Genomic DNA, 13104 nt, shown 5'->3' with positions numbered 1-13104 from the left:
TGGAGGCAGACAAGGCGCTCGCTCTTGGCGCGCTTTCTCTTTCGCTGGGAGTCGCCGGATGGAGGCAGACAAGGCGCTCGCTCTTGGCGCGCTTTCTCTTTCGCTCGGAGTCGCCGGATGGAGGCAGACAAGGCGCTCGCTCTTGGCGCGCTTTCTCTTTCGCTCGGAGTCGCCGGATGGAGGCAGACAAGGCGCTCGCTCTTGGCGCGCTTTCTCTTTTGCTCGGGAGCGGACACTTTCCCTGCATTTCACCTATCACAAAGCGGTGATAATGAAGGGACCACGTAAACCAACAGTACAATAAAAGTTTGAAAGTTTGATATATATATATATTGTTAAGCTACTTTCACGAAAACGTTCGCTTCTCAGATTTTTTTACTCCAATCCGCCTGTTTCACGATACCATGGCGCATGCGCCCTTACCCTGGTAGAAAAGTCTCGAAACGCTTGTTGATCTCGGAGGCTTTCGTTCTGTTGATACCGGTTGTCCAACGTTACTAGACTAATCTAATCTAGTGACGTCGGGTTGTCCCGACCCCTACTAAAACGGCAGAGGGCACTGCAGGAAAATGTAAAAGGCGCATTAGTAGTTCTGCGCTTAAGACCAGTTAAACTGCCTGTATGATCCAGAACTGTGTCAAGCTGAAAGAGGTTTAGAAATACTTTAGGACGAAATATACAGTTGATAGAAGTGACTAACGGCTTTTTTGTCTAAACTGCGGTGTAAGCTAGAGTATGCCACGTGATGACGCGTGTCGTTCTCAATGTAACGGTAACGCTGTCTGACTGTGGTCGCAGAAGGCTTCGAGTTTCAGGTAATTATCTTCAGACAGTGCGTGCGGCACGCCATATGTGTCGTTTCTTGCTCTATCGCGATTAGACTGCGCGCTCGCATGTGCTCGCCGTCTGTGCTGCATGGAATCACCACCGTTATTGTATCTCTTTATTAAACACCTGATGATCCATTACGTTTGTCGCATGTAGAGTGAAGACACGTGTAGATTACAATACAGAATGACTGTGTCCCTGCATCGCCTTGTATGCTTGCGTACCAACGAACCTTTGTTTGCAGCGATAAACTACGAAGTTCATCTGTAAACATCGGTTGAAAAGCCATCGCGCTGCTGTGCGTTCCCCGGACGTGTTGCCGCGTATTAGTGAAGGGGTCGAGCTCTTCACGTTTTGTTTGTCGGGGAGACCTTTTTCCTGCCTAAGTAGGTTGCGAGTGAAAAGCGCATAGCAATCTAAGACCCCACTGATTGGGTCACTCGGTATAGTTTCACGTTGCCTGTGACACAGCGTGCTTATCTTTCGAATGCGTTGCTCTTCAGGTATTACCTGGACAGATTTCGAAATGGCATGAACGAAGACTTCGATCCGGACTGCCAGGGCCACTTCCGTCGCTTTGTGATCCCGGTATCCAAGGTAAGCAAGTGAACCTATACTCACTTGAGGCTTCTTAAGAATAGACTCGGAATAACGCGTTTTATGGGATCAGCGACGGGCCATTAAGCCCATCGCTGGGCCTGCGGGCGCTATAACGCTTAAGGTAACTTATGTTTGGCCAATTAAAGTAAGTTCACCCAAGGTATAAGCTGGTCTTCATAAAACTCGTGTCTTCACGGAAACTAGAGCCAGTTTAACACTGAAGACCTTGTATAAAGTAGCATCATAAGTAATAACGCGACATGAAAACTCGCCACCGACGCGTCCATCAACGAGCGTCACAACCTGCTCCATAGTGTGCCCTGTACAATGCGGCGATGAACGAATTCAGCCGTGTGTCAACTAAAAAGACGCTTGAAAGCGTATATATATACAACGGCGCGCGAACGCCCGTAAATTTCATATTTGGCGTGTTTCGCTTTTGTTTTCTCACGGCAAAAACAACCAGGCAGATTTCATCACAAGTTAAATCCTTGATTCCGAGGTTACTTGAGGTGACCTATAAGTTGAAGTTAATATTTTACCAATTAACTCAATAATAAAAAAATCACTAGATACAGCTAATAATTATTGATACTTAGTAATTAAAGAAAGACGAATTAAAGAAGGACACACGACTGCTACTGATACGCAACAAGTGCAACTTTCCTAGAGCACATGGCTTTCTTTCTTTTCTTTCTTTTTAAATCTTAGTCCGAGTTAGCTGGGACACCCGGTGTATGTAGCTCTACTACAACCCCAGTTTCGCTCGCACAGAAAAGAGAGTTAGGCTCCTGGCAAGGTTGCATGCATGCGCGAGACACAGCTTGGCGCGTGTGTAGCTTTTCACGCAATGGTGACGTTACAGTCAGCTTACATGTTGCTTTTTTGTGGATCACATCATATGCTATGTGTCTGAAGTAAAATTTCAGTTGTAGTCTAGCGAACGTCCTGTGTGCAGTCTAGCGAGCGTCCAACCGGTGTGTACGTGCGTATTTTCAGAAATCAGCATAACTTTGTGGATGTCAAGGCTGTCATTGTGGATGTCACTTTTCTGCAGACGTTCCTATTCTGCCGTATCTTATACACCTTCACCCTATCACTCACGACGGCACGTGATGAACGGAGAACCACTCGCTTCCCCGCCATCGCGGGATCGAACCTTTTTGTGCAGTGAGTGGGGTGCCGCCGGAGGCAGGAAGTTCGGCAGCATGTTTCACTTTGTAACACTTGACCAATGCATTAAGTTACGCAATCGGGGTCCATCCTTTTTGCAAGACATCACGAGCCGCAGTATTAGGGACACGCATCATTAAATTACCTTGATGTTCTTATGCGATTACATTGCTCGTCCCCCACTGAAGCTTTCTGCACCTCACGTGGTGTTGCACTACCTACGGGATCAGCCCACCTTTGACCAAGCGGCGATGCCCTGTGTGACGTCACAAAGTTCTACGACGTCATTATGATGCCGCATGGCATCCCGTTGTGACGTCCCGTTGACGTCACAGTGACAACGGCACGTCTTCATTTGCGTATAGGTCACGTCGGTTTCTGTACCACTTCATGACACCTCAGGCTTTCGCCTCAATAAATTGCGTATTAAGTACTGTGTGTCAATTGCCGCTCAGCGCTCAGCGCCTTTGCAGGCTGAGCACGCGCAGTGGCGGGCTAGATGACGCGAGGCGACGGGCAACGCGGCCCCCAGGCTCGCTAAAATTTTGAACCCGCGGTGGTCTCTGTTCCTATGTGTAACGAAGCCAAGCCCGCAGCCAGGGGGAGGGGGGGGGCGCTGAACGCCCGGGCCTCCCACGGAATTCTGATGGAGGGGGGTGTTTTACTGAACATAAATAATGAAAATAGGTGTTTTTCTCGAATAGTCCAAGCCTTCAGCAAGTGCCCCCTCTCCCGAAAAAAATTCCTGAAACGGGCCTGAACGAGACCAAAACAAGTTGTGGTAGTAAACATCTGTAAGCTAACATATTCACGCAGTGGCACGACGAGTTGGCAAAAAAAGTTCTTATCAGAAATAATCGAATACCCCGTAGAGTAATTAATTATGCAGATAAATTTCCGTGATCAAGTACACTGGAAAAATGAGGCAGCAGTCATTATACTAACTTATCCGGATTGCACCTTTTATTAACTGGCGTTACGAGAAAGCTAGTTAGGCTAGTTAAGCTGCATTTGTTAATGAGCACTAATAGACAATAATACCAAGGAAAGTGTAGGGGATGTTATTAGTAGTAAATGTAAGGTAAATGTGAAGAAAGAAAAGTGGACGAAAAGATAATTTGCCGCGGGCAGGGACCGAACCTGCGACCTTCGAATAACGCGTCCGGTGCTCTACCAACTGAGCTACCGCGGCGGCCATTCCCCCGCCCACTTTATAGGGTATATATGAACATTTAAACGTGGGAGCGTCAGTCAGCGCCGCCAGTAGCCATGACGGCGAGTGTGGAACACTTTTCTTCTGCCTGTTGGCGTCACGTATCACGTGAACTTATTACGAGCTCGTTCACCATTTAAGCAACCTAAAGGAAACATCAGTTGAAAGAAATTACGCGCAAGATGCTCTAAACATGGTCTACAACGAAACATGTCGACTAGATAGGAAATCAACACTAGCTAAAAGAGCCCCCGGTATCACAGCCCAACCAACCACCATTATTTATAAACAAATATTCAAATGCGCTCCCAAACATGAATAATATCCGCCCTAAGTATTACTAAATACTGGCAAGCAAGGAGTCCCTTAGAAAAGCTCTTCCCGAAGTGCCAAAGGTCATGTATCGCCGCAATTGGAATCTTAAAGAAATGTTAGTGCATGCAAAAATAAGCCCTCATTCTACTGCCCACATAACACCTTGTTCTCGTCCAAGAAGTAGGATATGCAAACACCTTCAAGATGACGTTGTAATTAAACGCACCGGAAGTGATTTCGTCCATCATACAAAATCTAGTTTTACCGACACTAGTTGAAACGTTATGTACATGGTCGAATGTTCATGTTGTCACAAACGGTACATTGGCGAAGCGGGGGAGCCTGTTAGTGTTAGATTAAACGGGCGTCGCGCGGACACGGCGAAGGAATTGCCGAAAGCAGCGGCACAGCATTTTAATGTGGCAGGTCACAACTTCGACGATCTAAAACTTTGCATACTTCAGTCAAATTACCGGTCCGCAAGAGGCAGAAAATACATAGTCATACCTTATTCACAAGTTCAATACACACCAGCTAACAGGTGTATATTAACGTTTCTAAGGGGGCTCTTGAATCCATCCGATATGGTACGTACGCAGTGAAAACGAATGGGAGTTAAGCCATTCTTCTAGGAATTTCTAACCTACTATTGTTAACTGCTGCTTCCTCTGACAAACATTATTCAGCGCAACGTAACCCCTCCCCCTCCCCTGCATCCCCCCCCTTTCTTCTTTTTTCTTGTTTTTTTTCCCCCACGGAATACCAATTTCCTTCTGCAGAAGAGCTGACATTTGGGCGAGTTGGATTCTGTTAAACAGTTTGTCACGGCGGCCTCCCGCGCTTTCACAGTTGCCCTCCCCTGCTCCTTTGTGCGGGGGAGGGCACGAAGCATATACACCCGAGCGCTAAGGAAATCAGTTCCTGCCTTGAAGAAGACAAGCACCCACCCACTCTTTACGGATTTTTTCATCGTAATCTTCCAACTTGCGCTTCCTGCCGTTTTATGGATTTGAAACGTAGAGTAAGACGTTCCCTTCCTAACTTGTTGCTTGAAGCTACAAACATTTTGCTAACTTTGTTTTAAGAGTTTACGTCTAGCTAACTTGAACAAATGCTCAGTTATTTCTTTTTCCTTTTTTATTTTTTATTTATTTATTTATTTTGCAAGGTAGGCTGAAGACCTTGTTTTTGCATTTGTTGTTTGAAGCCGCTGTCAAGGCGCTAATAAAATCGTCTACACAAGTTGTCTACCCGCGTATTTTCCCGTTTGCGTCGAAGGTGAGATCGTGTTCTTCCATTTATGAAAGGACACGACATATGAGCAGAACGAGTGGCATGCTTCTTCCCTCTTACCCACTCCACGACACTCACCGTGAACAGGCCGGCAGTGCCATGGAGGGCGACCTGGTGAGCCTCAGCTACAGCGAGGCCCACGCGTACCGCAGAGACGACAGCACCATCTGGCTCACGCACGAGGAGATGGGATACAAAGGTGCGCATACGAGCTGCACGCCTCGCATTTCTTTTAGTGAAATAGAAATGTACGAAGGAGTCGTTGTAGCCATTTCTTGGCGACGGCTGCCAATTCTTACCTGGTTATTAATAAAATAAAATTTAAAGGGACACTAAAGAGAAAAACTATTTTTTTTTTGGCGTATTAGTAAGTTACTCTTTCACAATTCCAATATCACCACGCTTGCCGTAAGAAGACGCTTGGTAAGCGAGAAAACGCGCAAAAAGAAAATGCGGGTGGCGACGCCACCTTAGATTTCCCCCACCAAACGTCGTGACAGCATATATTTTGACGGCATCTACTGGGTCCTACGTAGTTCCTAATTAGTAAAAATGTAGTACATTGTCTTCAGAGGGGGATATATACTTAACAGTGAAGTTTCAAGAAATTTTGTTGGGGCAATGTCGCCAGCCATGGAAAAATAATCTTTGTGAAGTCAGTGACGTCACGTGCGGGGATTTCGGCGCATAATTTAAAAGTGAAATTTTGACATTGATTTTCTCCTCTATTAATAAACCTATGCTGGTCAAATCAACGACGTTAGAGTTCTCAGAGTACAATTTACCAATCTAAACCGACTCATTGTTTCACTTTGGTGTCCCTTTAAGAAGGATAACAGTGCCTTGCCTTCCTTGAGTTCAATTGTTCTCGTTTTAACACAGCCCGCTAATCTATGGCACACACATGCACAGTGCACACACGCGATTTAGTTATGTCTGCACTCTCCACGAATATCAGTACTTTCAAAGAAGCGATGAATGATCTTCCCCCGCTTTATGTTGGGCATTTAATGGCCATGGGCCAAGTATTTTGACTAGTGAAAAAGTTCGTTCTGAGTAACTGATCACCTACCCGCTGTCTATGTACGTTGTGCTTGGAGCAGTCGAGCAACGGTATTATCAACATCACCGTCGACATGGCCGCAGGAACATGTTGTAGGTGGCGCACGCTGAATTCTGGATAAAAAATTATGGCAGCGTCGCACTAGATGGCCTGAAGGAAGAGCCCAGCTGGGGTGGCCTTCCTCGTTTCTCTTCTTTTTTTTTTCCTCTCTTTCTTTCTGTTTCTCTCTCCTTCTTGTATCTCTTTTTCGTATCTGTTTATTTCTATTTCTTACTTTTTCTTTCTTTCTCTCTCTCTATCTATTTCTTTGTCTTTCTCGCTCTTTCTATCTTTAGTTCCCTTTCTCTCTCTTTCTCTGCTTCTTTCTTTCTCTTTATTTCTCTCTTTCTTTCTCTTTATGTCTTGCTCTCTGTTTTTTTTTTCTATCTCTTTTTGGTGTCTGTTTTCTCTCTCTCTCTATGTCTCTCTCAGTCTTTCTATCTTTTTATGTCTTTATTGCCTTTATTGGTCTCTATTATTACTTTCAGTATTTTGTATCACTTTCTTTCTTCTCGATCTCTCTCTCTTTCATGTGTCGAGCTCCACTTCGCCGATCAGAGTTTTCGTTTGACGCTCGCGCCTGCTGTACACGGTAGAGTGGGGCTTGCCCAATTCCTGTGGCGCATACTCACCTGAGGAGTTTTGCAGGACGAAACACCAGTTAACGATAGCTTAAGCAGCCTCGCTGTTAAAAGTGCTCTGTGTAACCGAGACGATGCATGAGGACGTGAGCTGAGGGTTTAGTTGGCACTCAAGATTCGGTTCAACTGCGTACAGAATTGATTATATTATGCTGTCTGTGAACCGTGCAGGTACTTTGCTTATACGTTACGAACACTGATGCAGTATAGTACTGCTAGCTTATATTTACTGTATGCGACGTCGCAATAACAAGGTGTCATTTTTTGCAGGCATCGCACTAAATACTTAAAGTATAGTCATCAAGTACCTAAAGTACGGTCATCATAAAGTACGGATATATAGTCATCAGATGACTCTCGCACCGACGTTTAGAGCAAGCATGCATAATTTTGACCCCAGTTATCCCCTTTCGGTGCAGTCAGCACAGGGTTGCTGGTTTGGTTGGGCTTCTGCCCACGTCTCCGTTAATCTGTCCGTAACGTAGCGCGTTAAATAAGCGGGCCGATCCCGAACATAGTGCAGAGCTGTGAACGGTGACGGTTGCGCCGGTCTACCGCGATGACTCGCATATTACCAGAACTAGACCTACCGTTCTTTACTGTTATTAATAAATGTGCGTATGTGGAGTATCCGGCGCCTCTAGGGTGCGCTGGCTACTCCTTACACACTCCTGTGCTTCTATATGCATTATGCTTGGCCTTCCGCATGTACTCGAACCCGCGCAAGGGTTAGCACTGGGTGATGTCGGCTATTGCTACCCGCCACGGTGGTTATGGTGCTCGCTGCTGACCCGAAGATCGCGGGATCGAACCTCGGCCGCATTTCGATGGAGGCAAAATGCTCGTTTGCTTAGATATAGGTCCTCCGTAATCATATCGTGGTTATGGGACACGAAACCCCAACAATTATTAATTATGTCGGCTATCGCTGGCTAAATGAAGGGCAACGTCGACTAGACATAGCCATAGTGGATAATGCCGGCTAGTGTATGATGTCTAATGGTAGCTAAATGATGGATAATGTAGGTTAGTTCTGCCTATTGGAGATTTTACGTTGGCTCTAAAGATGTCAATGTCGGATAGTGTGGTCTAAATAACGGCTAATGCCGCTTAGAATTGTCATGTGTTGATTTAATGATGCAGTTCTGCAGTTCTGCAGTATCTGCCAATTCCTCATCAGGAAGTTTCTGCCAATTTTCTTGTCCAATTGCAGGTTACGACCTGCCGACCATAAACCCGAAGTACCAAGGAAAGCCGTACCGGTACACGTACGGCAGCGGAAACTTTGAGCGACTTGGGGAATGCCGAAATGCGGTAACTGCTCAGTAATTTTATTATTTTTTTTTGTTCTAGGCCCCTACTTCCTCCTTGCATTATTTAAAAGCGTCGTTGAAACGAAGCCCTGCGCATGCACAGAAAGAAATAGATAGAGAGAGACAAAAAGAGAAAGAAACACATACAAAAAAGTGATACAAGAAACATAGAGAAAGAGAAAGAAAGAGAAAAAAAAATTCGGCAGATCCCACGTACCATGGGAATCGACGTTATGCGAAGCATGCAGCGGGAAGGTGACTGCGGCTTAATATTGCTTATAGTAATCGAAGACTACCTCGGCGTATGCGGCTCCTTGTAGCTTATGTATAGTTATGGCGTTTGTTTTCGCGAGGGGAAACTCCTCTTACACGAGATGTTTTCTCTAGCCTATATCGTGGTTGCGGTATCTATCTATCTATCTATCTATCTATCTATCTATCTATCTATCTATCTATCTATCTATCTATCTATCTATCTATCTATCTATCTATCTATCTATCTATCTATCTATCTATCTATCTATCTATCTATCTATCTATCTATCTATCTATCTATCTATCTATCTATCTATCTATCTATCTATCTATCTATCTATCTATCTATCTATCTATCTATCTATCTATCTATCTATCTATCTATCTATCTATCTATTCGTCAAACCTTTTCCTCTACACACGTGTGGCACATACTCGTTTACCACGGGCCGCGGTGTACGGGTATGCGCCGCAGGTGATAGACAGTTTACGTCTGCCCAGGAACGGCGAGAACAGACGTTGGTAATTTAAATGTGAGAGTGTTAAGAAAAACCGACATCGGCAGCGTTGACCCGAAGAATGAAAAGAATAAAAATTAGGATCCGAGCAGGAATCGAGCTCAAGCACTCTGCGTGGCAGTCAGGTATTCTACCACGGAGCCACGCCAGGTATAGAAACTGCTTTGAAAAAACACCCTATGCAGGTGTAAGGTCGGTGCAGCGTCATTTGTGGTTGTGGTGCTGGCTATCCAATTTTATAACAAAACAATAAACACTACATATGTACTCCTACGATGCAGGCATGATGTCAGGTTAACGTCGGTGGTTCCAGTGTTGGCTCCGCTTTTATAGCAGTCTAATGAACAATACAGTTGCATTCCTCTCATTCAGCAAAGGAAGGGCAATATTAAGGGCTCGTTTTTTTTTTTTTTTTTTGCTAGACACAACATTAATTAGAACTAACAGACAAGAAAGCCCTGTAAAGTATAGGGGGTACTATTTTGTAATAATTATGATGTAAATGTGAACAAAGTAAAGTAGACGAAAAGATAACTTGCTGCTGGCAGGGACCGAACCTGCGACCTTCGAATAACGCGTCCGATGCCCTACCAACTGAACAACAGCGGCGGTCGTGCCCCCGTCCACTTTATGGGGTATATATGTGCATTCGGCAAGCTGTATTCAATCTATATGATTCAGCAAGCTATATTCAAGCGTAGCTCGATCCCGGAAATATACGCTAACGAAAGTTACGTATGATATTCACATCATCGCACTTCGTTTCGATAATACCGACGTATGTGCTTTAAGGTGAGTGCTGACGTTACGACAGACCATAAGTTGCCCTTTAAACGTCAGTGTTGTTGACGTGCCTGGTAAGCCCACGATGGGCACACAACTTCTATACTTACAAAAACACGTAGGCTCAAAGCCAAAGAAATGCAGCATAGAACTACTCGCTGACTTCTTCGCGTGAAAACGGTTCCCACAAGGCGTAGGATCTGTCGATTTTCATGTCATGACCAATGAATAGTGTTCGCATTACACTGATCCCCTGTTATGCCAATTTTGGTGTATTACCAGTTATGGAGACGGCCAGGAGAACGCCCAGACGTTGGCGGCTAGATAGATAGATGCGTAGATCGGAACGGCCAAAGCTTGAAACGGCCAAATTCGCTAAGAAATGCTTCGCAATTAATAAAAAGAAACAAGCAAGGCCGCCCAGCTCTGCTCTTCCTTCAGGCTTGCCACCACTAGTGCGGAGTTGCCATAATTTTTTTAATAGGTCACGTGACAGCCTTCTTTCAGTGACGCCTAGCTGCATCACTTAGGATTTTAAGTAGGCTATGTACTATCATTCTTCTTCTCTTGCTTTTTTATTTTGCTGAAAGATGAGAGCTGCAGTTACACTGAGATTCATACACGCTGCGTCGAAATACAAGAGTCATTCCATGTAAAAGAAGACAGTAACGGCTGTATGTGTTGAGCTTAACAACACGAAATCGATTAGGCACCGCAGTTTGCTGCATAATCATGGGGACATCAAACACATTGCAACTACTTCTGAACAGGCATCAAAGCGATGCTCAGCGTCAAAGTGTGCAGTTTCCAATTTGATGTAAGTCTGCAGAAGAAATGGGTTATTGTTAGGGGTGTGCGAATATTCGAAAGTTTCGAATATTCATCGAATATTACATTCTAAATATTCGTATTCGATTCGAAAATCGTGTATTCGAAAAGTTTCGAATATTCGATAACTTCGAATATTCGAAAAATTCGAATATGCGATTCGATTATCATGCATAAAATAACTCGTCTTCCACATTTCTGCTGCGTTCGTATCGCTAAAAACGTTGCCGAGAGGAGCGATAAACATCGTAAGTATACGGAGGCACGATATCTGCCTGCGACGAGCGCCGCAATACGTATGATTTATTGCTGGTGCATCTTCGACGTGCAGCGCTGTTGGCGATCATGTAACCGTACATTTTCAATATTATGCGGCCGTAACGTGCCGCACTACCACTCGTTCACTATGCGGCACCACTTCTGAAGAAATACAGTGACCCACGTGACTGGTGGCGGACTGTAGGCACCTTCAGATACCCCAGTCTGGCAAAGCATTGCCCCATGTAACTCCCTATACCAGCCACTTCTGTTCCAAGCGAGCGTGCCTTTTCAGTGGCGGGGGGGGGGGGGGGGGGGGGGGGGGGGGGGGGGGTGTTGTCTCTGTTACAAGGGAGCGCCTGCTGCCTGATCATGTGGAGCAACTCATATTTCTTCATGATAACATGTAGTCATTACTTTCATTGTGCCGTGATATTTGCTTGTGTTGTGATGTGCATTGTGCTAGCCAGGACATTGTGTTCTGGAGATAGCAGTGTATGTTGTGTTGCCAGTCAGGCTGTTAATGTTTTTTTTTCTTCAAATAGCTACATGTTAAATAAAATATCGTTACTGTGGAGGCATTTTTCCTTTGATATTCGATATTCGATTCGATATTCGAAGGTGGATATTCGTATTCGATTCGTATTCGAAAAATTTGATATTCGCACACGTCTAGTTATTGTGCTTTGACGTAAATTATAAATCGACTCTGTGGCGTCACCAGGTGCTGGATAGTGCTTCGTCTTGCGTGAAATGCAGATCTGCAAGCTGGATATCCAGAGCCGCGAGATGCATCTCTGGAGGGAATCCGACACACAGTTCCCCAGCGAAGCCATCTTCATGGCAAACCCTGACGGAATCGATGAGGATGACGGTAGGTTCTACGGCGCGTGCGACTTCAGATGGCCATGATGAAAACTGAAATGATATGCACCGTTCACAATAGATGCAGAACGTGCATACGCATGACACACCACGACACTCAACAAAGTCAGGTATTCTAATCATACCAGTAGTCTCTGTAACAAAGTTCAAAACTGCCACCGTTGCGTGGGATGCAAGGCCAGCCTTGGTCCACGAACTTGGAAGGTCTCTAAACTCAAGAGATGACTGTCTTTGATTAACGTTCAGTTCGGAGGCTCTTTTTTCAAGAGTAAATAGGCTGCAAGCGTTTTTAGCAAACGAGGGAGATGAGTGATCAATAAACACAGGCAAAGTCTGCACTGAATAGTGATGCCTTCCGCGCCCTTCTTTCAGGTGTCCTACTGTCGGTGATAAACGACGTAGACTACGACAAACCTGACTTCCTCTTGGTGCTGGACGCCAGGACAATGACCGAAATCGCGCGGGCACAAGTTCCCCATCCCGTGCGCGCTTGCACCTCGATCCACGGCTGCTTCATCAAGAGCTGAAGCGAACGTTTCCTCGGTCCCCGCTCACACGGCCTCTCGTCTTCGGTCCAACTTAGTGGCCTCTGCGTCTTTCATAGCGCGGCACTTATTTTCGTTTGTCTGTTATTGTGCTTTTTCGTTTTTACGCGACAATTCTCATACGACAGCAAGTGCCTTAGGTAACAAGTCTCACTTTAGAGTCTGTGAAACAATGAATTGTCTGGTTGCTGACTGTAACAGAACGATGTGCCAGTCCACGCTACTGTGACCGTTCAAAATTAACATGTGTGGGCTCGTTAACAACGTACACAGCATGTTAGCGATCGTGTAGCCGTATACGAAAATGCGCTTCCCGTCACCACAGATTGCTTCTGCGCGTGAACAATTTCTGCTTTGTTGGGTGCACGCGTGTAATCACGCACTTCCTGCACTGTTACTTGACAGCATGGTTAGCGGTAAACGTAGAGATTTTGTGTAACAACAAACATTCAAAACTCAGACTAGCAGTCATTACTAGCGAAACATTAAGAATTGTGCGGCATCACGGCCCATCAGCAATCGGAAACATCATACAAACAATAATTTCACACGCT

General features: G+C 45.3%; 1 protein-coding gene across 1 annotated transcript in view; it reads left to right on the top strand.

Annotated features, from left to right (window-relative positions):
- The window catches only part of LOC119389398 (carotenoid-cleaving dioxygenase, mitochondrial-like), a 43333-nt gene extending 30766 nt beyond the window's left edge, over positions 1-12567 (top strand). The window contains exons 8-12 of the mRNA XM_037656631.2: positions 1332-1425; positions 5510-5621; positions 8379-8479; positions 11880-11994; positions 12378-12567. Coding sequence (XP_037512559.1) covers positions 1332-1425; positions 5510-5621; positions 8379-8479; positions 11880-11994; positions 12378-12532 — 577 coding nt within the window. The 3' untranslated portion in view covers positions 12533-12567. The remainder of the gene's footprint in view (positions 1-1331; positions 1426-5509; positions 5622-8378; positions 8480-11879; positions 11995-12377) is intronic.
- Positions 12568-13104: the final 537 nt, after the last annotated feature.

The sequence above is a fragment of the Rhipicephalus sanguineus genome, chromosome 4, assembly GCF_013339695.2.
Source record: "Rhipicephalus sanguineus isolate Rsan-2018 chromosome 4, BIME_Rsan_1.4, whole genome shotgun sequence".
NCBI classification, from domain to species: domain Eukaryota; kingdom Metazoa; phylum Arthropoda; class Arachnida; order Ixodida; family Ixodidae; genus Rhipicephalus; species Rhipicephalus sanguineus.
Note: the sequence above shows the minus strand (reverse complement) of the source record. Positions and strands in the feature narration are given on the sequence as shown.